Source organism: Cladosporium halotolerans (assembly GCF_011745625.1).
Source record: "Cladosporium halotolerans strain TM138-S3 chromosome Unknown Sca31, whole genome shotgun sequence".
NCBI lineage: Eukaryota > Fungi > Ascomycota > Dothideomycetes > Cladosporiales > Cladosporiaceae > Cladosporium > Cladosporium halotolerans.
Genome location: NW_027191482.1, coordinates 69,738 through 92,250, shown reverse-complemented (window position 1 = coordinate 92,250; position 22,513 = coordinate 69,738). Strand labels below are relative to the sequence as shown.

The 22,513-nt window shown below is 56.6% G+C and overlaps 12 protein-coding genes across 12 annotated transcripts; 5 read left to right on the top strand and 7 right to left on the bottom strand.

The window, feature by feature from the left end:
* Positions 1–448: 448 nt before the first annotated feature.
* WHR41_07132 (uncharacterized protein) lies at positions 449–2,580 on the top strand (the record flags this gene model as incomplete). The annotated part of the gene is made up of 4 exons (XM_069375737.1): positions 449–785; positions 846–883; positions 956–2,015; positions 2,158–2,580. Exons 1-4 carry the CDS (start codon positions 744–746, stop codon positions 2,578–2,580), a joined length of 1,563 nt encoding a protein of 520 aa, XP_069226993.1. The 5' UTR covers positions 449–743.
* A 53-nt stretch (positions 2,581–2,633) lies between these two features.
* On the bottom strand, positions 2,634–4,256 carry WHR41_07131 (uncharacterized protein). Its single transcript, XM_069375736.1, has 4 exons — positions 3,850–4,256; positions 3,580–3,714; positions 3,274–3,520; positions 2,634–3,200 (listed from the first exon to the last, which is right to left on the bottom strand). Exons 1-4 carry the CDS (start codon positions 4,096–4,098, stop codon positions 3,184–3,186), a joined length of 648 nt encoding a protein of 215 aa, XP_069226994.1. The 5' UTR covers positions 4,099–4,256; the 3' UTR covers positions 2,634–3,183.
* A 1,549-nt stretch (positions 4,257–5,805) lies between these two features.
* WHR41_07130 (uncharacterized protein) lies at positions 5,806–6,600 on the bottom strand (the record flags this gene model as incomplete). The annotated part of the gene is made up of 1 exon (XM_069375735.1): positions 5,806–6,600. One exon carries the CDS (start codon positions 6,598–6,600, stop codon positions 5,806–5,808), a length of 795 nt encoding a protein of 264 aa, XP_069226995.1.
* Positions 6,601–8,080: 1,480 nt separating this feature from the next.
* WHR41_07129 (uncharacterized protein) lies at positions 8,081–9,588 on the top strand (the record flags this gene model as incomplete). The annotated part of the gene is made up of 6 exons (XM_069375734.1): positions 8,081–8,681; positions 8,741–8,756; positions 8,813–8,835; positions 8,891–9,168; positions 9,286–9,452; positions 9,510–9,588. The coding sequence occupies 6 exons, from the start codon at positions 8,081–8,083 to the stop codon at positions 9,586–9,588; spliced, it is 1,164 nt and encodes a 387-aa protein (XP_069226882.1).
* A 207-nt stretch (positions 9,589–9,795) lies between these two features.
* WHR41_07128 (uncharacterized protein) lies at positions 9,796–10,484 on the top strand (the record flags this gene model as incomplete). The annotated part of the gene is made up of 4 exons (XM_069375733.1): positions 9,796–9,818; positions 9,881–10,166; positions 10,226–10,257; positions 10,331–10,484. 4 exons carry the CDS (start codon positions 9,796–9,798, stop codon positions 10,482–10,484), a joined length of 495 nt encoding a protein of 164 aa, XP_069226881.1.
* Positions 10,485–10,527: 43 nt separating this feature from the next.
* WHR41_07127 (uncharacterized protein) lies at positions 10,528–12,069 on the bottom strand. Its single transcript, XM_069375732.1, has 2 exons — positions 11,525–12,069; positions 10,528–11,467 (listed from the first exon to the last, which is right to left on the bottom strand). The coding sequence occupies exons 1-2, from the start codon at positions 11,901–11,903 to the stop codon at positions 10,593–10,595; spliced, it is 1,254 nt and encodes a 417-aa protein (XP_069226892.1). The 5' UTR covers positions 11,904–12,069; the 3' UTR covers positions 10,528–10,592.
* A 125-nt stretch (positions 12,070–12,194) lies between these two features.
* WHR41_07126 (uncharacterized protein) lies at positions 12,195–13,176 on the top strand. The gene is made up of 2 exons (XM_069375731.1): positions 12,195–12,672; positions 12,733–13,176. The coding sequence occupies exons 1-2, from the start codon at positions 12,265–12,267 to the stop codon at positions 12,904–12,906; spliced, it is 582 nt and encodes a 193-aa protein (XP_069226891.1). The 5' UTR covers positions 12,195–12,264; the 3' UTR covers positions 12,907–13,176.
* WHR41_07125 (uncharacterized protein) lies at positions 13,070–14,179 on the bottom strand. Its single transcript, XM_069375730.1, has 3 exons — positions 13,654–14,179; positions 13,490–13,597; positions 13,070–13,435 (listed from the first exon to the last, which is right to left on the bottom strand). Exons 1-3 carry the CDS (start codon positions 13,947–13,949, stop codon positions 13,156–13,158), a joined length of 684 nt encoding a protein of 227 aa, XP_069226890.1. The 5' UTR covers positions 13,950–14,179; the 3' UTR covers positions 13,070–13,155.
* Positions 14,180–14,550: 371 nt separating this feature from the next.
* On the top strand, positions 14,551–15,774 carry WHR41_07124 (uncharacterized protein; the record flags this gene model as incomplete). The annotated part of the gene is made up of 1 exon (XM_069375729.1): positions 14,551–15,774. One exon carries the CDS (start codon positions 14,551–14,553, stop codon positions 15,772–15,774), a length of 1,224 nt encoding a protein of 407 aa, XP_069226889.1.
* Positions 15,775–15,825: 51 nt separating this feature from the next.
* On the bottom strand, positions 15,826–16,990 carry UBC12 (NEDD8-conjugating enzyme UBC12). Its single transcript, XM_069375728.1, has 2 exons — positions 16,664–16,990; positions 15,826–16,601 (listed from the first exon to the last, which is right to left on the bottom strand). The coding sequence occupies exons 1-2, from the start codon at positions 16,767–16,769 to the stop codon at positions 16,156–16,158; spliced, it is 552 nt and encodes a 183-aa protein (XP_069226888.1). The 5' UTR covers positions 16,770–16,990; the 3' UTR covers positions 15,826–16,155.
* A 323-nt stretch (positions 16,991–17,313) lies between these two features.
* On the bottom strand, positions 17,314–18,336 carry WHR41_07122 (uncharacterized protein). Its single transcript, XM_069375727.1, has 2 exons — positions 18,032–18,336; positions 17,314–17,970 (listed from the first exon to the last, which is right to left on the bottom strand). The coding sequence occupies exons 1-2, from the start codon at positions 18,071–18,073 to the stop codon at positions 17,422–17,424; spliced, it is 591 nt and encodes a 196-aa protein (XP_069226887.1). The 5' UTR covers positions 18,074–18,336; the 3' UTR covers positions 17,314–17,421.
* A 441-nt stretch (positions 18,337–18,777) lies between these two features.
* On the bottom strand, positions 18,778–22,048 carry WHR41_07121 (uncharacterized protein; the record flags this gene model as incomplete). Its single annotated transcript, XM_069375726.1, has 2 exons — positions 21,662–22,048; positions 18,778–21,561 (listed from the first exon to the last, which is right to left on the bottom strand). Exons 1-2 carry the CDS (start codon positions 21,797–21,799, stop codon positions 18,778–18,780), a joined length of 2,922 nt encoding a protein of 973 aa, XP_069226926.1. The 5' UTR covers positions 21,800–22,048.
* Positions 22,049–22,513: the final 465 nt, after the last annotated feature.

Here is a 22,513-nt window from a genome sequence, read left to right as displayed (position 1 = left end):
ATTGGTAAGCTGTTTTCATTGCGATGATTTTGCGGACTCTTAGCTTTCTACCTACTAGACGGTTGGGCAACGGGATGTGTCTAGACCATGGCATTCATGAGGAAGGATTAATTCAATGTTTCGTGATCTAGACTATGACATTCCACCTACGTGATTATCGCCGTCGAAACTCTCACTCACGATGGCCTTTAGAATGCCATTCGTAAGTTGAAAAACCAATACCTCTGTAACAGAAATCCAGCCCTCCTGCCCTCAGATCGATGCTCTATCGTCCGAGATCCGCAAGCCCTGGAATCTCGCAGCATGTGCCGCAAATCCTCACTCCGTCGAGTCCAGCCAGCCAGCCAAACAGCCCAGCCCCACCTGACGTCGGTCGATCCTATGCAATCCAACGTCATGACATCTGCTTGCGATGCGGCAGAACGCCCATCGGCGCCTTTTTGCAAGGTACCACGTGCAACCTTACAGTGGATCTTTTGGTTTGAGTTTCGATTTAGTGCCCTGGACGTCATTGCTTCTTCCCTGTTGATTTGCGTTGAAGTGCCATCGTGGTCCCTGTCGTTTTCGGGGCTTTTTGAGGGCTCTTTTGTTTTGTTGATCATCAACCAACGGTCCCTCGTTCAATTGATTCTGGGAGGAATTTTCTTGGTCTTTTGTACAACTCGTTGTGAGGAAAAGCCCCTGGCATCGTTTCAGGTCTACACTACATCGTCTCCGACTCCGTCGGACGGAGACCGGTCAAGATGGATAGACTCAAGAGCTTCATGAACGACAAGAAACAGCAGGTCTGTCCCTAAACATCCTCACTCCCAAACACCCACCAGCCCAGCTAACACTCCTCGCAGGTCGTGCTCTTCTCAAGCACAGCCATAGCGCTCTATGGGTAAGCCAGCCCTCCACCCACAAGAAAACCATCGCCAAACCCCCCAATCCCAACCCGCTAACCCCCCTCCAGCTACGACCAAGGCATGATGTCCCTCATAAACACCAACACCTCCTACCTGCACACCATGTCCCTGCCCCCCACCTCCCCCCAAATCGGCATAATCGTCTCCGTCTACTACCTCGGCTGCGCCCTCGGGGCCGTCGCCTTCTCGCACCTCGCCGACCGCCGCGGCCGCAAACCCGCCCTCCTCGCCAGCCTGCTCGCCGCCTCCCTCGGCAACCTGCTCATGTTCGTCGCCGGCCTGGGATACTCCCGCGGCGCGCGCGCGGTCATGTACGCGGGGAGAGTGGTGATGGGCCTCGGCGTGGGCGGCATCGACAGCGTGGTGCCGGTGTACAGCTCTGAGCTGAGCAGCGACGGCGCGCGCGGCAAAGCGCTGGCGCAGGAGTTCCAGAGCAACGTTTTCGGGCTGAACATGGCGTTTGCGATCAACCTTGCGGCGACTGTCTCTCTCGGGAAATCGAACGAGTGGGCTTGGAGAGTGCCGATTGTGGCGATGCAGGTTTATCCGCTGGGGTTGTTGTTGTTTATTGAGAAGTTGCCGGAGTCGCCTCGGTGGCTGATTTACCATGGGCGCGAGGGGGAGGCGAAGGGGAGTCTGGCGGCTGTGCTGGGTGGTGGGGAGGATGGGGAGGAGGTACAGGGGACGTGTAAGGAGCTGGTCGAGGCGCATAGGCAGGAGGTCGAGGGCGGGGGGAGCGTGGGGTATGTGGATATGCTGGTGCCGGGGCGGGCGCAGTTTCACGCGACGGTGCTCACGGTCGTCGGGCAGGTCAACCAGGCGCTGACGGGGTATGGAGCGGTGTCGGTGTACGGGCCGCAGATTTTCGAGCTGTTGGGGTATGGGGTGCGGAAGTCGGAGTTTCTGACGCAGGGGAATTATATCTCCTACTTCGTTCTCATGACTTTCGCATGGTTGCTGATTGATGCGGTTGGTCGGCGCGCGTTGATGGTTTGGGGCTCTGCTCTCTTAACGCTAGGTTTCGCCCTGCTGGCCGTCTTCGCCGGTCTCGAGAGGAACTCCGAGCAACTCGGTATTCCCTCCGAAGGCGTTGCAATCCCTGGTATAGTCGGTAAGTCCCTCACTTCAACCCCTTCAATCATCTTCCAAACAAACGCTAACAACCCTCCCAGTACGTCTTCCTCCCCCACACCTCACCTACTCCTCAAATCCCCGAAACCAAAACTAACCAATTCCCCCAAACAAAAAGACCCTCTACCTCGCCACCGCAACCTTCGGCATAACCTGGCTCGTGCCACCCTGGCTGATCCCGACCGAAATCTACCCCACGACGGCGCGCGCCCAAGGCACAGCCATCAGCGTGATCACCTGGGGCCTGTCGAACTTCGCCGTGACACTGCTGACGCCCATCCTCTTCAACACGCTGTCGTACTGGCTGTTTGCGATTTTCGCGGGCACGAACCTGGTCGCGGGCGTCGTGACGCAGGTCTACGTGCCGGAGACGGGCGGGCGCGGGTTCGAGGAGAATCTGGAGTTCTTTGAGAAAGCGAGGGAGGAGGGGACGTGGAGGGTTGGGAAGGTTGGGGGTGGAGAGTGGAAGGGCATGCCCGGGGAGAAGAGTGGGGAGAGGGAGCCGTTGCTTCGGAGGGTGGCGGAGCAGGTTGAAGCGTGAGGGGGAGTGGTTGAGGCGGTGGGGTGAGGGATGGGGAAGTGAGAGGAGGGTTGGGCGGAGGGTGAGAGTGAGGGAGGGTAATCGTGTGCTTTGCGGGTGGATGCGAGATTGAGATGGCAATGCTGGGATCGATTTCCAGAGATCTGAATGCATTTCGATCCGAAGCTCTCGAAGAGATATATTACATCCGAGCTACAAAGACGACCAGCCTCCTCAATTTCGTCCGTCATCGACCTCTCGTTCCATCGCGTCTTGCCGCATTATCTCATATCGAAGTTTTGCAACCGTGAGGGCAAGACATCGAGCTTTTTTGGGTTGTCGAAAAGTTACTTTGGGAAGTTTGCCGGGGAAGGACTCAGCCGGAAAAAAAAATGACAGAACAAGCAAAAGGGAATAGGGCGAGAAGGGAAGAAAGAGAAGAGAGATTCAGAATAAGTCAATCGTAGCCACAGTAAAGTCCAGAGTGGGTTTGTCCGTAGATAGCGCCTTGAGCGCCGCGCAACGCAGGGAAAGAGCAGGTTGAACCCGAAGAAGGCCACCGGTCTCTCCGAAGAAAAGATGTCCTTTATGTCGTCTCATAGTTTGCTTGCTACCGCGTGATGCTCACTGCGGTTTCATGTCTTGCGATGATGCGTCAGCTTGTGCATTAGGAGAGCCTGGCTAAGGGCGGCTCCTAGCGCGGCTGGTGCATACCTTGCTGAGGCGGCATGGGATATGCGCCTTGTGCCTGCTGCTGCTGCTGGAGGTAGGCCTGGTACTGCAGCGCTTGCTGCTGATCGGCAGTCATGTAGGAGGGCGTCTGCTGCGGAGGATTGCGCGGCATGCCTTGGGCCATTGGCTGAGCCATTGGCGGGGCGGCGTTGTGCTCTTCAGGCGAGTCCACGGCGGATTCGCCGTCGACGCCGTTGGCGTCGGCGGGTTCAGGCGCGTTCAGGCAGGCCTGGCGGAAGCGGTCAGCGGAGGTGAAGCGTGGTGGGTGAGTGATGTGCAAGTATGTACCTGGATGAGGTTCTTGCCCTCGGGCTTGGTGACCAGTGGCTGCAGCTTGGGGGTGGTGAAGGTGTAGACGAGACCGGTCTCGGAGACGACGAGGAGGAGCACCTGAGTGCCGGTGAGGACGGACAGCTCGTATGCCTATGCGATGTCGTCAGTAAGTGGTTTGCGACGCGTTGAAGGTGTCTCGACGCGTAATGCGCGCGAGCCGGGACGACGAGGCCGTGGGCGTCGCGCGCGGTCGCACGGCGGCGCGCAGTCGAGGCGGTGACTCACCTTCTTCATGATGCCGGCCTTGCGCTTGGAGAAGGTGATGTGACGGCGCGACTTGTCCTGGATGAACTTGATCTCGATCTTGCGGCGCTCGCGGCCGGGCTTGTCGTCGTCGTCGTCATCGTCGTCGGCGGCGCTGGGGCGCGGGCGCTTGACGCCTCTGTTCTCGAGCGCGCCGTTGCCGTTGCCGTTGTCGAGGTCGTCGGGGGCGGTGGGCGAGTTGGTCTGGTCGTTGGCGGTGATCTCGGCCATGATGCTGGTGGGTGCGGCTTGATGCAGTAAGGCGGGATTTCGGGGATGTGGGGATGAGTTGCCTCTTTGGAGCTGGCGGATGAGAACCTGAAAAGCGACAATGCTCAGCGGGAGCTCGGGGCGTGCCAAGCGCGAACTGGCGAGGCAGGGTGGGCCGGGCGGCGGGCGCAGCCGGCGCGGGAGCGGGCGGGGCGCGGCCGGACGCGTCGGAGGCGAGGCGAGGCGGCGCGCGCGGTGTGGGTTCGCCGGGCGCGGGAGAATGCGATGCGACGGGCGCGCGCGAGGTGCGGCGAGGCGGCGAGGCGGCGAGGCGGGCGGCGGTGGTGGTGAGGAAGAGGTGGTGCCGGCGGTGTCGGTGGCGACAGTCGCGGCGGCGGTTGCGTGCGACGGTGGCGCTGCGTTTCAGAGCCGGCGCGGGACGAGTGCCTCGGGCAGCGAGGCAGGACGAGACGGGCGGCGGGCGAGGAATGTGCGAGCGCGGCAGAGGGCAGCGGAAGGGACCTGAGGCAGGTGTAAGCCCAGCAAGTCAGGTAAGCGTGGTAAGGTTGTCGGACAGGGCAGACAAGCACAGGAAGAGTGGGTTTCCGTTCGCTGTTCGGCAAGCGGCTAGCTGGATTGACAACGATGGCAGCGACTGCTTCGAGTTTAGGGATGGACGAGAAAGGAAGAGATGGGACGGCAGGGCACGGAGGGACTTCTACCCTGGCCTTATCAGCTGCCAGAGCCTGGCCGCCTCGTCTGCGGGGTCGACGATGCGCTTGGACTCGCGCCTAAGCAGCTGCTATGTACTCGCTAGTACTAGTGTGCCCGCAAGCCTGCAGCCTGTGCGTGACGGCTGAAGAGGAGGCTGAGGCTGCATGGGTGGCCTGATTGGGGATGGATTGTTCGTTATGGATGGATGCCTTTGCTCGCTTGTTGTTAACCGCCGCGCTTCCACTTCACTTTCCGTTCCTTCCGCATAGGGGCATGTGTGGATGCGATCGCATATAAAGCCATGTCGCCAGACATGTTGCTGTCGAGCAATGAAAGAACCCTTTCATTCAAGCTGAGCCTTCCCAGGTTATCACTAGTAATGATGCTAAGCGTTGCGATGTGACTCTTGAAACCAAACTTTGAAGCATTATAATTTGCGCGAGCTGCATTTGCAACATGAATTCGCAGCAATGCGACTTCGGGGATATGGTCTAGCGGTATGACATCTTCTTAGCACCATACAAGCACGCCTTGTATCTGTTAAGTGGAGAAGGTTCCCGGTTCGACTCCGGGTTTCTCCATTATCTTTTGCTCGTTCTTGAGCATGGTCTTTTTGCACCCGTGATTGCAATGGAAGTTTAACTTCTGAACATCTTCCGGGTATCGATTGCCTAGTGTTCTCAATTCAAGGCTATGTGATGTTCTATCACTACATGTTTCTCACTGAATAATTGAGTTGGACTGGGCATATGCTTTCCATTACCAGTGACATCCTCGTGTCCACGTAAGCGCCCGGATCCTTTGGATGATTGTTCAGGGCCTTCGACTGTCGAGTCTGCCATCGCGGTGGAGCCGTAGTGTCTGTCTTGCAAGCACTATCGCTCGACTACACAGTCCAGCACCACTGTTTTGCAAACAGTCGAGTAACATGTAAGTGCCTCGCAGCTAGCATCGCGCAAGTATTTGCCGATGCGTCTTCTTCGGTTGCCAAATAGTAGTAGTTGCAGAGCGACCTCATGGATCCTTCAAAGACCCAATCAACCGCGAAACAGTCGCAACCTCATACCCCCTCCTCTTCATCTCCGGCAGCGCCTTCCTCAACATCGGCACCGTCCACGACCTCCGATCATGGCAAATAATCACCGCGCCCTTCCTCAGCGAACTCAGCACATGCCACGCATTCACCCTCCACTGTCCAATAAACGGATCGTGCGGATAAATGCTCCCCAGAATCGTCTGATACCCAGCCTCGTCTGCAACCTCCAGAATCCTCTCGCTGAAAACCCCCGACCCAGGCCGGAAATACCGCCCCGTCCGCTCGACGCCGGCTTCCTCATAAGCCCTGTCGAGCATCACATCGACGTCCCTGATCTCCCGCGCGAGTACTTCGGACGACAGCGACACGCTCGGCTCGTCATGCATAGCATGGTTCCCCAACTCGTGCCCCGCGCGCACGATCTCCGCTAGCAGCGCTTCGTTGCCGGGCACCTGGCCGCCGATCACCAAAAACGTCGCCCGCGCGTCGTTCACTCTCAGCAACTCCAGAATCTCGCGCGTGTACTGCGATGGCGCGTCATCGATCGTCAGCGCGACGAGTTTCCGCTGCGTGGCGATCTGGAAGAGCACAGAGGGATTGCGGGACTGCAGGTAGGAGATGAGGGATGCGGGGGGTTTGTAGATTATGTAGGCTGGGAGAAGGACCAGGAGGAGGACGGCGAGGGCAAGGAGTTGCAGGGCCATGCGGAATTTCCGGGCACGGCGGCGGGACCAGCGGCCGGGGAGGCGGATGAAGGGGTTTAGGAGGGGCATTGGGGTGGTGCCCTGGGAACTGGCATGTCTTCAGGTTGTCGATGGCTGACTGTAAATCATGCTGAACACACTGGCATTTTCACGTCGTCGTGTGGTGGCGGTTGAAAGTGTTAGGATGTCGTTCAAGAAGGGCCGCTGCGAATGGTGAGGTCGGAGGATTGGCCAGGGGCCGTGCGCGCCGTGTCACGACTGCGACGCGCTTTCTCCTGTTTTTGCATCTGAAGCCCATGGCAATGATTCAGTCGTCAGCTTACGCATTCGCCTTACTGATTAACATCACGTATTCAGCGATGTGCAGCCTGCGTCTACCCATGGTTGACGAGGTCTCTTCGCGTGCACTCATGCCAGATGAAGCCGAAAAGACTAATCACAAGTACCATCTACGCGCTGTCCCGTTTTTACAAGCTTCTGCAATCTTACACATCCGCCCCACGAGTTACCTTCTCCCTCGAGGCACATGGAAAGGTTTGACAAACCAACTTATTCTCTTTTCAATGGTTCATCCTCCGTTTCATTTACGAAATATTGCAATACGAGCACAAAGATCGTTAAAGACTCCGAGATCTAAGAAATAATATGATGATCTAGTTACATCATGCTGGAGATATACCCGTTGCCTACCGTCCAGTGTCAGACAGCGCACCACTGGACTGTAGCATACAAGAGCAAGCCATGCCCGTCGTACCGAATCCCTTCGGCCCGAGTCCGCGCTCTGTTGCGGTCACCACCCTGCCTGCGGACCATTTCTCTACCAGTCCGAAGAGCAAGCAGTCGACTTCAGAGGAGCATCATGCCGATACTCTACGTGAACGAGCTGAACCGATGATCGTCATGTTATATCTGCACGTCGACCTGACAACCAGGTCAACCTGTTGTGTAGTAGAATCCGGCTTCTGGTGTGCTCGGCTTTGACTTCGTGCCGGAATGCAGCGCGCACCGCAAAACCACACGCACTTCATTCCTTACGTCCCGATTTGTACTTTGCACCTGTGACCGACCGATACTCGGGCCCGGCGCCCAGGCTTGCTGTAGCAACGCCGACTATTTGGATCGGGATGTTCTTTGCTCGGTATCTGGTATCTGGTGAGAGGAGCGTCTTCACTCTCACGGCCTAACACGCTGATATTACCTTGAAGTCTCCATTCTCTGTGCATTTTATGTTACTGATCCGATTCACGATCGGCTATCTCCAAAGCTCGTCATGAGGTCACGAAGACTACAACGTTTCTTGCTGGCGTTTTTGGGAGCATTACTGATTTCGCCAGCTCCAGTTCACTCACAGTCAGCTTGTTTCTCTGGAATACCGCCTGTTCGAAGAGTGGTCTACGAGCAGCCGGTATCCGTGAATACAGACGTGTTACTGAATACGACGTTTTATCCATTCTCCGATGCCGCGATCACAGTCACAAACGCGCCAACAAGCATCAATGGCATCACCACATTACGATGGACATCGACTTTCCCAAACCAAGGCAACACTATGGTATCTACAAAAGCGTCGTTTATAAGCGAGGTCCCACCAAGTCCAACGCACTCAGACGAAGTCTTCGTCCTCATCGCAATGGAACATCAAAGAAACCAAAAGCGCCAATCAGGCAGCTACTTCGTCAGCAGCAACGGCACGATCACAAACGACTGCACAACATCACCCATATACACAGCCAGAAACGGTGTTCTCACAGCCACCCTAGACGGCGTCGTGTACACATACTCAACATCAGAAGGCGTCGGAGCTGCCATGTTCGTGCCCAGCACTGTCCCCGGATCGATCACGACGACATTCACCATCGGCTCGAACGCGCTGCTGCAATGGCAGAACGAGGCATTTTACAACGGCCAGGCTAGCTTTTGTGCAATGAAAAACGGCACGGTGTTTGCGGTTTTCATGCAAGACGCGCAGCCGGAGGGTTGTCTTTTCATCTCGCTGTCGCTGTTCTCCGTCTCGTCTTGTCAGGCGATTTCGTTCGCTACGATCACTGGACCGCAAGATAAGTCGGCCGAGAGAAAGGCAAAAAACGGAACAGACCAAGCTGACTCTCACCACGGACCCCAGGCAGCACCGGTCCGACCGGCCCATCCGGGTTAGTGGTCTTATAAATGGCCTTCGAGCGAACTATCTGCTAACTTGTACACATCGCAGCCCTTCAGGCCCAATCGTAAGTAACCTTGAAGCACAAACTCCCTCAATCAAGAGACCGCTAACACAAGCCAGGGCCCCACCGGCGAAACAGATAAGTCACGCTCATCTTTCGTTGCTTCGAGGGCGAATCTAACAGACACCACGACCTAGAGGCGAGACAGGTTCCAGCGGCGCCACGGGCGAAACAGGGCCGGCTGGACCCACTGGAGCCACAGGCGTACCTGGAGCAACTGGGCCGCAAGGATTGCAAGGTATACAAGGACCTCAAGGGGACACTGGACCTACGGGTGCCACCGGAGCAGCAGGGCCTACGGGCTCTCAAGGATTGCAGGGTGTACAAGGACCTCAGGGACCACAAGGAGAAACTGGACCCACTGCGACGGGCGCCACAGGACCGACTGGGGCTACAGGCGTACCTGGACCTACGGGTTCTCAAGGACTGCAAGGTGCACAGGGACCTCAAGGAGTGCAGGGAGAGACTGGGCCAGCGGGGCCAACTGGACCTCGAGGCGAGACTGGAGCGACTGGGCCGATAGGGCCAACAGGCACGCAGGGAGTTCAGGGAACACAAGGTCCACAAGGAGCTCAGGGTATACAAGGCGATACCGGAGCGACTGGAGCAACGGGGCCAACTGGACCGCCCGGCCCTACAGGCACTCAAGGTCTACAAGGAGCGCAGGGCGCGCAAGGAAATATCGGGCCTACTGGAGCAGCGGGAATGACTGGACCGTCTGGACCACCAGGACCTACAGGGCCGACAGGTATTCAGGGAGTTCAGGGAGCTCAAGGTCTACAAGGCCCGCAAGGAACTCAGGGTATCCAAGGAGAGACTGGAGCCACTGGAGTAACGGGACCAAATGGCCCGCCGGGCCCGACAGGCACTCAAGGTCTACCGGGATCGCAGGGCCCTCAAGGTGTAGCAGGGCCGTCTGGACCATTTGGCCCGACAGGCCCGACAGGGACTCAAGGAGTGCAAGGGATTCAAGGTGCGACGGTAAGCTGCTCATTTTTCTACATCAATCACGTATTGCCACATGTGATCGCTGGTTACGGAAATGGCACTCCATAAGGTCTCTGGGTATTGCATCAGGACTTCAGGACCGAATGAGATGATAAATAACCTAGCTAATATCCGCTCAGGGTCCTTCAGATAAGTAACGCTCGAGTCGGCATTGTCTCCCTCTTACTGACAAGTTCCCTACGCCCCTCCGGCCCTCCAGGAGCTTCGGCTTCTCCTCAGAATATTTATGGCTATTTGGGATGCTATGTTCATACCGGGTCACCATCCGTCACCAGCGGTCGAGCGTTACCCGCTTATCAAACTTCGTATCCGACATTGGCCAACAGCAAGTGCAGCGCAGCCTGCCTTGGTCAAGGCACGATCTACTTCGGCACTTTAAACGTCGGCAGTACTACTGTGGAATGCGTGCGGTAGCCCAATGTCATCTCTAGCAGTTTGGGCGCTGACTTAAATTTGCGATCCAGTGGTGCGGCAATCAAATCGCATATGTGACCGTGTAGGTGCAACCTATGACCTTTCAAATTGGCACAAATGTTCGACCATTGCGTGGATTGCTGACCAACCACCAGTGTCTCTGGCATTTTAGGGGGTAGCTCCGTCACCGGTAATGCAGGAGACAACAACTGTTACCCTTGCATTGGGGGCGCCTTATCAGGTGGAGTCAGCGGAGCGTGTGGCAATTCGTCAGCATCGACCATGGCCATATATGCTCGGGGATTCTAAGACATTCAATTTTGTGTACATGAAAAGCACATTGGGACCGGAGTTGGCAGGCGGGCATTTGAAGGTATACGTATTCGACATTATATCTCTGTACATTTCTGTTGGCTTTTAACCCGCCACGTTTTCCGCTACTTTCTCGCCCTGAGCGCCACGCGTTGCGTTCGCTCGCTCCTCAACCTTAGGAGGCGCTGCGAACATCTTCGCAATCGCATCAACCGTCGTATTGCCGCCTGACAGAATGATACCAACGTTCCACCCCTCAGGCCCCGCCTCACGCTCAACCAGCCGCCTAAAGTCTTCATTATACAGCATCACCGCAAGCGGCACGGCAGCAGAAGGCTCGATGAAAAGCTTCGCCCGCTCCATAGCCAGCCTCAACGCCGCTTTGATCTGCTCCTCGTCGACGCTGTAGATGCCCGCCAACTTCGACTTGTCCGTGATGATCGACCAGGGGATCTCGCCAACGGGAGTCCTCAGACCGTCCGCGATCGTTAGCGTTTTCACCTTCTCCACGCGCTTACCCTGATGCAAGCCGATCTCTGCGTCGTTTGCTCCTTCGAAATTGGGCTCCGCGCCGAAGACTTTGATGCCAGTGCCGTGCAGCGCCGCGCAGATACCAGAGAGCATGCCGCCGCCGCCGATGGGAGCGATCACGGCATCTAGGCCTTTCTTTCCCGGAATACTCAGCGTGGAGTCTGCGGCGATTAGGTCTGCGGCCTGCTGCTCGAGCTCCAGCGCTTGCGTTCCTTGGCCGAGAATGATGTCCGGGTGGTCGTAGGGCGGCACTAGGGTTGCGCCGGTCTTCTTGATAACATCTGCTACGACGGCTTCGCGCTCGTCGCTCGTTGATCCGGAGAAGATGACGTTGGCGCCGTGGGATTTGGTCCCGGCGATTTTGGACGGGGTGGAGATGGTGGGCATGACGATGTGGGCGGGGACGTTGTGCGTTTTCGCTGCTAGAGCTAAGGCTTGGGCATGATTTCCTGGAAGACACAAGTCAGGTCCTACTCGAATTACTCCTACTGGCTGAGTTCACTCACCACTGCTATGTGTCGTGACACCTTTCTGCCTGACATTCTCAATGCCCTCTTCTTCGATCAATCGACCCAGAGCGTGGAAGGCACCTCTCGCTTTGAAGGCACCGATCTTCTGCTGGTTCTCACACTTGAAGAAAAGCCTGACTTTTGGGTTGGCTTTGAATTTGGAAGCATCGCCCTGGACGCCGTTGGTATGAGGAGCAGGCTCGGCAGCTACATTCGGGCCGGTTGTTGGACACCGCTGTGACTCTGGCGTCGATGCGATTCGATTCAAGGTCTCGCAGGTCACGGTTGGTGTTCGGTGAATGTATTTCTCAATACGTTTGTGGGCTTCTTGCACCGACGTCCGATTGACTGGAGGGCATGTTGATAAAGCGGCCATCTTTCACTTTCTGGATTTTCCCTTGTACGGCAAAAGGATCAGGATTCACTGTGAGCAGTAGAAGTTTTGTTATGTACAAATGTCAAAGGACGTGTAATCGCTAGAACATTCTACAAATATGACATTGAGTTCGGTCTCCATTCGCAGCGTAGGAGTCACTTATCTCCGATCATCGCGTGGGGGAAGCGGCAGCGACGGCTGCACGTGGGAGTCGTCAAGCGCCAAGACTGACGACATGGGTGTCGCGTCCAAGGTATGGGAGCTGCCTGCCACGGGTTGGCCTGTCACTAGCACCAACAGCACGGCAACACGCCCTTGAGAAGTACTTTTTGCGAGGGCTCCGAAAAATCAGACCGCGACCATGACCAGGCGCATCGTATACGGCATCTCCCTCTGGGTGTACCTGGGCGCGGTTGCCTGCACCATCGCGGCTATCGCCTTGCCCAACTGGATCAGCTACACGTCTCCTACCGACAACGATCCCATACGAGTTTCTTATGGCCTGCATAAGAGATGTTCGAGCATAACGGGGCAGTGTACACCCTTTCCGCAAGACCAAGACTGCCATGGGGACGACCGGTCTTTCTGCAGCATGTGGAGGAGCACGGGCTTCTTGATGAACTTTGGCGTGATCTTCGAAGTCGCTATCCTGGTCGCATATGTTGTAATTCTGGTAGGAGGTAGAGGAACACGAGAGATCGGGTGGAAGATCTTGTCGCCGATGATCATGGTTGTCGCGGCGGCGCAGCTTGTCGCAATGACACTGGTGGTACGTATTAGAGGAAGCATGATGGGGAATCAAGGGTCAGACACTGACAAATATACCCAGGCCTACCTGTATGACCACGACAACCGCTTCTTTGTTGGCTGGGCGCTGGACAAGTCTTGGATTCTTTGCACGGTCAGCTGGATTGTAATGCTCTTCGACGCTGTGGGTGTTGTTTCAGCATCCTTCCTCCTGCCACCTGAGGACGACTACGAAGCCATCCCGGAACCATACTGAGTAAATTCATCACTGGACTGAGCAGAATCTTTTTGCCATCTTCGTCGAATAATAAAGCATAAATGGAGCGTTAAAGCACGAGCGGCTGAAGGGTGGTTTGCATGACTTCACGAGACGAGCTGTAAAAGCTAATGATTTATTTGCATCACTGCGCAAGTTGGAGTCTTCCTCAAACTTTCTCATTCTATTCTTGTCTATCAAGGACAGCTCTGGACATCTCCATCCATGTATGAGAGCTTTCTAGTCTACTTACGATTCCTGGAGCGGAAAGCCAATTCCCAGCAACAAGGCTGGCTCTTTAATGTTGTTGTGCTGGTAGCTGAGGATTCCTACACCACCAGGTTCCATCATCAAACTGAGAGGGAAGGAAAGGTCGTAGCCCAACCAGCGCTTTGCGAAGGCTCGCGTAGTGTGGCCGTGTGCAACAAGCACAATGTCCTTGGGTTCACTGTCGTGCATATGCGGCCCTTGAATGGTCCGGATCTTCTCGATCAGGACGTCAAGACGAGCAGCGAGCTCTCCGGGAGATCTAGTGCTTGTGAGCAAACTTGTCTATGTGTTGGCAGACTGAATCATGACTCACTCGCCACCTTCGCAACCATCTCGCCAAATGTCCCATTCCTTCTCAGTGTCGAGGCCGCGTTCCTTGCGCAATGCCCTGATCTCTTTGGTTACACGTCCTTCATAGTCTCTTATGTAATCGCATTAGCATCAATCTCGAAGCAACCCGCGAGAAGACTCACATACCCATAATTCCACTCAGCGAGATTCTCCGTCACCTCATAGCCCTCCGTTTGGCCGGACAGCAGCTCGTAGGTCTTAATTGCACGCTTTCTCGGAGAAAGGAAGACATTGATGACTTTACTCGGATCGATGAGTCGGCCCTTGCCATAGACGAGTTGAGCTGTAGCCTTGATTTGATCTTCACCGTGGCTCGTCAGAGGAATGTCTGTGGTGCCAGTGTATCTGCCATTCTGAGACCACTCGGTCTGGCCGTGTCTGATCAGGAAGACCTTCGGGGTGGTAGCGTCTGCAGCGGCCATTTTCGGATGCTGACGAGAAATGGTGCACAGATGGACTAAACGGTGCTCTAGAACATGGAGCAACAGCACAGGATTCTCTTGCTTTCTGCTGCCCGCACTAGCGATTATGCGGTCCGATCACAACTTGCGATCACTATGCCACAAGGTTACATAGGGCAGCGTAATCTTAGGATATTCAACGCTGTCAATACAAAAGAGCCTCTCGATGGTGAAAGCATTCCGTTTGGCAACGAAAAGACGGCGCGTAGGGAGCAGAGACATATTGCCTTCATGACCGCCTGGAACGGTCGTAGCGCGTCTCTCGCGCGTCCGTGCACAGGCGTTTCACCCCACTTGGATTCTCCAGACTCCCACGCACCCACCATCTCGCTCGCGAACGCTTCTTTTAGACATCTCGCCGCTGACTTCTATTAAAGGCAGCGAGCAAGGCGCATTGGTGTCGGAAAGCCGTTAACATCACTGCTATTCACGCCTCCGTCATCCATTGGGCCGTAGCGGTATTCACTAGAAAAGCCACACGATTTTGCTGATTGCTTGTGGCTGCACATTACAGCGCTCTCCTTACACCTACCACACGCCGAGAAGGAGAACATCAGTAATCATGGACGTTCAACGCCTCATGGACGACATTCGGTCTATCACTCCGGCTGCTTTCGTCAAATGGGTCCGCAACTTCGATTATAACAACCTCAACGACCTCGCAAACCTGTCGGGCATTATGATGTTCACCGTGTTCGCGGGTCTCGTCGCCATCGTCATCTACGCTCAGTTGACTTCTGGGCCAGAAGAAGATCCGAATCGTCCAAATGCCACCCTTGGAGCCAGCTCAGGAATCGTGGACAAACCCGGTTCGCCACCAATCCCGCCTCCAACGGAAATCGTCTCTATGCGCATCTACCCCATCAAATCCTGTCGAGGCATTGAAGTGGATGAGACTCGCCTTCGCAAGACCGGCCTTCTGCTGGATCGCAACTGGATGTTTATCTCAAAGTCGGACAGGAAGTTCATGACGATCCGGTCCAACCCGGCCATGACCCTCATCGACACAGCCATCATCGAGAAAGACAACAAGACGCAGCTCGAGATCTCCGTCCATGGCACAGACGCCAGCGTCATCGTCCCTGCTTTCCCCACCAAGGAATGGCTGAAGGAAAATACCAAGCTCAGCGACGTCGAGATCTGGGAGCAAGGCACCGACGCCTACGAGTACAGCGACGAAATCAACTCCGTTTTCTCCAAGTTCTTCAACATGGAGGTCGCTCTGGTCTACAAGGGTCCTCAGCCGCGCAACATCGCCGTCAACGGCCGCGAAGAGCTCTACGGCCGCACGCAGGAACACCACTTCGCGGACGTCATGAGCCTGCAGGTGGCGTCCGAAGCCTCGCTCAAGGACCTCAACCGTCGCCTGAAGGAGGTTCCCGACACCGAAGCCCTGACCATCGAGCGCTTCAGGCCGAACATCATCGTGCGCGGCCGCGACGACAAGCCCTGGGAGGAAGACACGTGGAAGCGCGTGCGGATCACGACCAGCCTGCCGGACCGCGAGATGCTGTTCAAGCTCGACCTGGACGTCGTCGCTCGCTGCGCCAGGTGCCAGGTGCCCAATGTCAACCCCGACACGGCCGAGAAGCATCCCAAGCAGCCTTGGGATGTGCTGATGAAGTTCCGCCGCGTCGACCAGGGCGGCCCGGCGAAGTATAAACCGTGCTTTGGCATGCTCTGTGTGCCTAAGAACGAGGGGATCATTCAGGTTGGCTCGACGCTCGAGGTGCTGGAGACGACGAACAAACACTTGTACAACACCGCTTCTTTCCAGGATTTGTGAATCACGGCTAGGGCGGCTTCGGATTCAGGATTACAATATATGGGATGGGAATGCACTCGTGGAATAGTGTTGCTTCGTAATATGGTATCGCTGCAATGAAATAAAAAAGCAAAATATTCTATTCTAGGAACCACGTATGCACATGAAACCACAAAGTGTCTCTCGGCAATCGTGCTGCTGCTCAAGTCGCTCGACGCGAAACGCTCGCTCCTTGCAAGTATGAGCGACAAAACGCCTGGTATGCACCCTTATCCACTCCCCCATGAAACCCGCCGTGATGCATAAAGCATGGTATCGTTCTTCTCATATACACGGCCCCGCCGCCATCAGACCCTCCGAAATCTTCCGCCCAGCCCCAAATGTCCAAACCCAGACAATCTCCTACTTCAGCAGCACCCGGTCGAAAGACTCGCCCTTCACCTGCCCGCCGCCCATGGACGAGCGCACGTTCCTGCGGAAGCGGTCGCGGTCGGACATCAGGTCGTTGGCGGCGTCCTTGTTGAGCGGGTCGCTGGCGTTGGGCTCGAGGAAGAGGAATTGCAGGCCGACGACGACGGCGTTGAGGTTGAGCACGGGCTTCCAGTCCTCGCGCAGGATGTTGAGGCACACGTTGCCTTCGAGGTCGATGTTCGGGTGGTAGATTTTCTCCTTGCACTTGACCTTGGGCGGCTCGTGGGGGAAGTTCTGGCTGATGGCGAAGGAGAAGTTGAACTGGCCGCCCTTGTAGAGGCCCTCGTCGGGCGTGATGGTGAGCGTGAAGTTCAAAATGTCGTCGGGGTTGGGAAAGGTGGTCTTCATCGTGCCCGGGAGCGAGAGTTCTGAGAGATCTGCGAGGTTTGTCAGCGCCGTCCAGTGATCTGACACAGGCGTAAGGTAGATCGCGACTCACCCTTCTGGACACGCAGTTGCGCCGCGGTGACCTTCTTCTTCTTTGCCTGCCCTGATGCCGCCTCATTCTTCTGCTGCTGCTGCTTCATGCTCCATATCTTCAGCATTTTGGCGATTCGGCGCTTCGCGCTTCCTCGAAACTCAGGTGTGACTGGGTGCACGCGAGCGGTTCTGGTAGGTGGGCGTGTAGGGCAGATGCGGCCAGCAGAAGACGTATGGGTAGGTGAGATGTCGATTCAGGAAAGAGAGTCTTGCCGTTCTGCGATAGCCGCTATTCAGGTGTTGGAGAGAGTCGAAGGGAGTGAAAGTCAAAAAGTGAGCGTTTATCATCGAGGCGCGAAACGACTTCACAACCGGTTACGGCATCAGCGGGCTCCATCATCGGACAGGGTTCACGCTTCGGGAGTTCCCTGCCGAACCCTAACTTAGACTTCCTACACTCCTCGTGGTCTGCCCATTCAACTCCATGCTGTCCTGCGCAGGCAAATCTCATGGGTGAAGGTCATGAGAATCGAACGCGCTAGTGATGACTTCAACAACGCGTCGGTCAAACATTCAAGTTTAGGACGGTCCCTCCGATATGACCAACGCAACGGGACTGTAAGCACCGTGAGCCAGCCTCATTTTTGGCGCATGACCAACACAGCGCCATGTAAAGGGCGAGTTTAGCTCAATTTCAGGCGTGCTATCGAAGGCTTTATCCAGTACCTACTTTGGAAACCAAGGACTCAGATACTCTCCTTGTCTGCAGGCTTAACCTCATAATTCCTTCTTCTCTTCATCCCCAACAACCGCCGCCCTAGACTCCGGCCTCAGCCCCTTCCTCGGATAGACCAACACAGCCAAAAGCCCCATAACAAACATGTAAACCTCATCCAGCCACCTCAGCCACCCGGGCACCGGCAGGGCCAAATACGTATCCCCATCCGCAAACCCTCTCATCGCGCCCCAGAACCCCGCCTCCGTGAAAACGTCCTCGAAAAACCGCTGCTTGAACTCGCCCGTGGGCCGGGTCATCTCCTTCAGCACGACCCTCTGGCCCTTGGCAAACTTGAAGCCGTGGACTCTGCGCCGCTCGATGAAGATCGTGGGGTCGCCGGCTTTGGCGATGAAGGTCTCGCCGTCGAGGTGGACTTCGATCTCGCCGGCGACGCACTGCATGTACTCGTCGTGGTGCTTGTGCCAGTGCTTGGGGACTTGCAGGGCGAGGGAGTCGGAGGAGGAGCCGGAGCAGACGGTGAAGGAGAAGTGGTGTTCGGGGTGGTCGGGGGGTTTGGAGAGGTCGCGGTGGAAAGTCATGTGGGCGTCCTTTGGGGAGGTAGGTTTGTCAGTATATTGGATGTAGCGGTGTAGATTGGGTTTGGTTCACTTTGCCCAACTCAAGACGTCCTATTTGCTCAATTGATCCCATTCTGCCGTATTACTAAGGGAGATCGTACAGTTGTGTTCTCTGCTGCTTGCGGCCACGGTTGATCGTTTACCCAACCGGTTTGATGTCGAAATTTCTCCCTCACGTTTTCGGATAGGCCGTCTCGATCGAATAGTCCAGCATTGATGCGACGATTGTTTGCAGCCTTTATGCCTTTGGAAGCTCGTATATTCACGCTCTCAGCGGGGTTGCGGGGGCAAGAGAGCCGCGTAGTCGTCCGGGCCTTCCGATGCAGCAAAACCGACCGTTTGTTGCCTACTTTTAGTGTACCTTGTAGCCAGCACACGAAGACGACGCGAGCCTCACAAACATCCACATATTTCAAAGAAAGTGGATCTTTCATAAAGAAAACATTCCAATTCCCATTCCAATTCCCAGACTACCAGTTTCGCTATCCTAGGGGTGATCTCTCAGAAAACACGCCATGACTCCTTCATTCCCGCACGCAGACGGACCGTGTGAATCAAGTAAAGAAGATACAATTCAAAGTCATTTCATCGCGAGCGAGTGATCCGTGACAGATCCACTCTTCTGCGCTTTTCGTAAGTAAAACATAGAGGGGAAAAGAAAAGAAATCATCGTGCCACGTATCGAGCGGACAGCGTGATGTGAACGTTCATCACCTAGTATATCCTGCTTGTTCAATCTGAAACCCATCTGTAGTCAAGTACGAGCCGGCTCGACTCCTACTTAGAAGCAACGGTCTCCTGGTCGCTAGCGTCCAGGATATCGTACTCCTCGTCAGTCATAAAGCCGTCGTCCTCGCTTTGACTGAGGATGTCAAGGTCGCTCAAATCGTCGAAGTCGTCGCCAGCGGCAACGGTCTGCGGGGAGATGACCGAAGGCGCAGACTGCACGGGGACGGCGGCGGCAGCAGCCTCCTCGGCAGCCTCGTCCTCGACGTAAGCAGCCTTGCCCTTGCCGGAGCTGGACGAGGACTGGATAATGCTGGCGTCCGGGCTCTCCTTCTCGAGCTTGGGGAAGACCATCTGGCTGGTGGCGACGTCCTCGGCCTCCTCGGCGGGGGACTTGGTCACGGCCTCGATGATCTTCTTGACCTTCGCGTTCTCGTCGGCGGTCTTCTTCTCAGCAGCCGCCCTAGCAGCCTTGGCCTCGGCGACGGCGTGGTTGTGCTTCTCAGCGCGGGCCTTCAGGAGCTTGGCCTTAATAGCCTCAACGCGAAGCTTAGCGGTCTCCTTGTCTTTGACGGCGAAAGCGTCCATGGGATGACCATGGGGCACTGGCGGAGCACGATACTGGGTGAAGCCACCAACGGGAATCTCGCGACCGGAGACCGGGTGGGTGTGAGTTTGCTGAGGGGAAGCCTGGTGGAGCATCGACCTCTGTGCCTGCATAGCCTGCATAGCCGCCATCTGTTGGTCAATCATCATGGATTGCAGGTTGTGCGCATTCCACTGTTGAGGCGTCATGTTGGCCATGGTCTCATTGCCAGCCAAGGGAGCTGACTTGGAGTCGTCAGCCTTCTTGACCTCGACGTCACACCAGAGGCGGTGGCCGAAAGGAGTGCCGTCGGCGGCCTTGACACGCCAGTAGCTGATGGCCTTGCCCTCGCGGGCAGGCGCCTTGAGAGTAAGCTTGAAAGCGATCTCCTCGCCCACCTGAACCTCGCGACCGACAACATTGCTCTCAGAAGCGTTGGCAATGTCACTGACCGATGCCGGGTGATCATTGTCGATGTTGAGCATGTTGTCGCCGCCGACGTAGCGGACGCTGCAGCCGGCAGGCCATGGGTACAGGCCGTCGTTCTTGAGAGTCCAGATCTGCGTGAAGCGGGCGCCAGGAGCCACAACGGTGCCGTCGGCGATGCTATCCTTGACAAAGGATGCACTGAGAAGTGAGGCAGGGACCTTGGCCTCGACCACAGGCTCCTTGGGCGTCGACGGCTCTGATTTGAACACCGGGATCGGCATCGTCTTCTCCTTCATCTCGGGCTTGAACTCAGCAACAGTATGAACCTCACTCGCGGCGTTCGCGGCCGGGATCGGGCTGGAGACAGGTGCCGGGACTCTGTCGCCCATGTTGCGGACATGGCCGCGCACGTCTTCGTTCATGGTGTTGATGGTGACGCCCCTGACCGGTGTCTTGAACTTGATGAGCGGGTGAGTCCTGTTGTGGTGGTTGCCCGGCAGAGCCTCGCAGGAAGCGCAGAAATCGGTGTCGTGGCACACAGCACACTTATAGCGGACACCAGTGATGAATGACTGGTCGGCCCTGTTCTTGCAGAGAGGGCCATCGCAGTAGATGCCCAGATGGCGAATGAAGTTCGGGCGAGGCTCCGCGATCGGGCTGAAGATTGCGGTGAAGCGGTGGCGAGCATGCTTGAGCGATGCCTGCTGGATGCAGGCGCTGCAGTAGTCCCAGTCCGGGCAATCCAGACACTTGTGGCGAACGCCGTAGATAGGCTTGTCGCAGCCATCGCAGAGGGCGTTGTGGCGAACGTGACGGCCTGGAGCGAGGGCGGCCTCGGCAGCCATGGTGAGGACGGTCTCATCGGTGGCGGGCTTGAATCCATGAGCAGGGTGGTGGCCATGCTTGTTGGAGGTGTGGCAAGCAATGCACAAATCGAAGTCATCACAGGTGGTGCAGGTGACAAACTGAGCCTCGGGCAAGACGTAGACGCAGTTGTTGCAAGTGCGTGTCGGCATGCGGTGCTCCTCAGCCAGAGTCTTGGTCTCCTCGGTGAATGCTCCGGGCACTTCCCTCTCAGATTCCTTCTGATACTTGCCGCCAATACGCTCAGTCGTGCTGGTGACCACCTGGCCGTCCTTAATGGAGCGCTTGATCAACCAGTGGCTCTCGCCAGGGCAGAGGATGCCGTTAGCAATGCATGCCTCGCAGAGGTCGTAGTCACCGCCGTCACAGATACTGCAGTGATAGTGTGCATCATACATTGCGACGTCGCAATTGTTGCAGTAGACAGACCACTGACCCTGGACGGGAGCCGTGGGAGCAATGGCAGGCTCGCGGCTGCGGAAGGCAAGCTCGCGGTGGCATGGGATACTGGCACGAGGAGCGGGTTGTTTCTGCTCGTCACGTTCGACGGCGAAGCCTCGTGGCAAAGGCGCTTCGTCGTCGACCAGAGTCTGCTGCGAGGCGCGAGCCTCACGGAATTGGAAGATACCGCTGCCGATGGAACGGCCGTCAAGTGCGGTGGAGTCACGCGTGGATGCCTGGTTGACCGGAGAGTGGACGATGACCGGCTCCGCAACCTTCAGGGCAGCCATGCTTGGGATATCCTGTGCTGGTGTCTCCTCCTCGGTCTTGGCCTCGACGAGGTCTGGGCTGACGGTGGCCTTCAGCCTGAGCTTTGACTTGGCCTTGGCGGCACGAATGAGGGTCTTGAAGACCTGTGGGGTGGTGGGCTCGAGGACGATGTAGCCACCGGCGGAGTCGGAGAAACGCTCGAAGACAGCGTGCTGCTCGGGCTTGATGTTGAGGCAGTGGCGAAGCTACAGTGCACCGGTTAGCAGTGATCTTGGATCAACGTCGAGCACGAAGTGAGGGACAGTGCCTCAGCCTTGGGTGTAACAGTGAATCAGGCTGGCGTACCTTATCTATGAGCACGTTCGCCCCCAGATCCTTAAGCGGCAGCTTGAGCTTCTTCAGGTTGTCGTTGACGGAGATCTTGATGGTGATGGGAGTATCGGGTCCGGCACTGCTCCCGGCGTGATGGCCCGGGGTCGCCATGATGAACGGTGTGGAGGTAGTGTGTGGTGGAGGTCGTGGTTCAAGTGCAGCGCCAGGCGGCGAACGGTGACGTATGGACTCGCCTCGGCGATAGGCGGCAGGTGAGTGCGAAGAAACGCCGTTCCTGTGAGCCGGCAGGTTGAAATGTGGTGGGAGGATACAAGTGATGGGGTGTTGGTGTGGGCGACTAGGTGGCGATGGGTTGAGGTTGGCGAGGTGGAGTGGGCGGTGGAGGGAGGGAGAGGTGGTGCTTGTCGTGCTGCAGGCGGCAGGCCGAGCTGACCGGAAGCTGGAGAGCTTGGCTGCCCGTGGCTGCGTAGCTCTGGGGTTGCCTGGCGCAAACGCGGAGAGCCCGAGCCCAGCCGCGTTCACGGCGTTTCAGAGGCGGCCTGGTCAGCGCTGAGGCATCCACTCGCGCATCCGTGTTCTGCCTTACATGTCTGCGCGCCCTTGTCTTCACCACGGCGCGGACGCAGGGGACACGTGGCCTATCAATGTCGTGATTCGAGTCCTTGACCGGTCGAGTCACGACGTCATGGGAACAACAGTAATGTCCAGGAGCTTGCGTGAGAAACAAAGTAAAAGTTCTAGGTATCTGCGCCTCCAAGACTAACAAAAGCAACACCCGCGCATTCAATCAAACATCCGCGATGGTATTCAAACGCCATGCTTGCTCGCTTCCAACATTTCCTCGCCCGCCGTAAGACAAAAGAA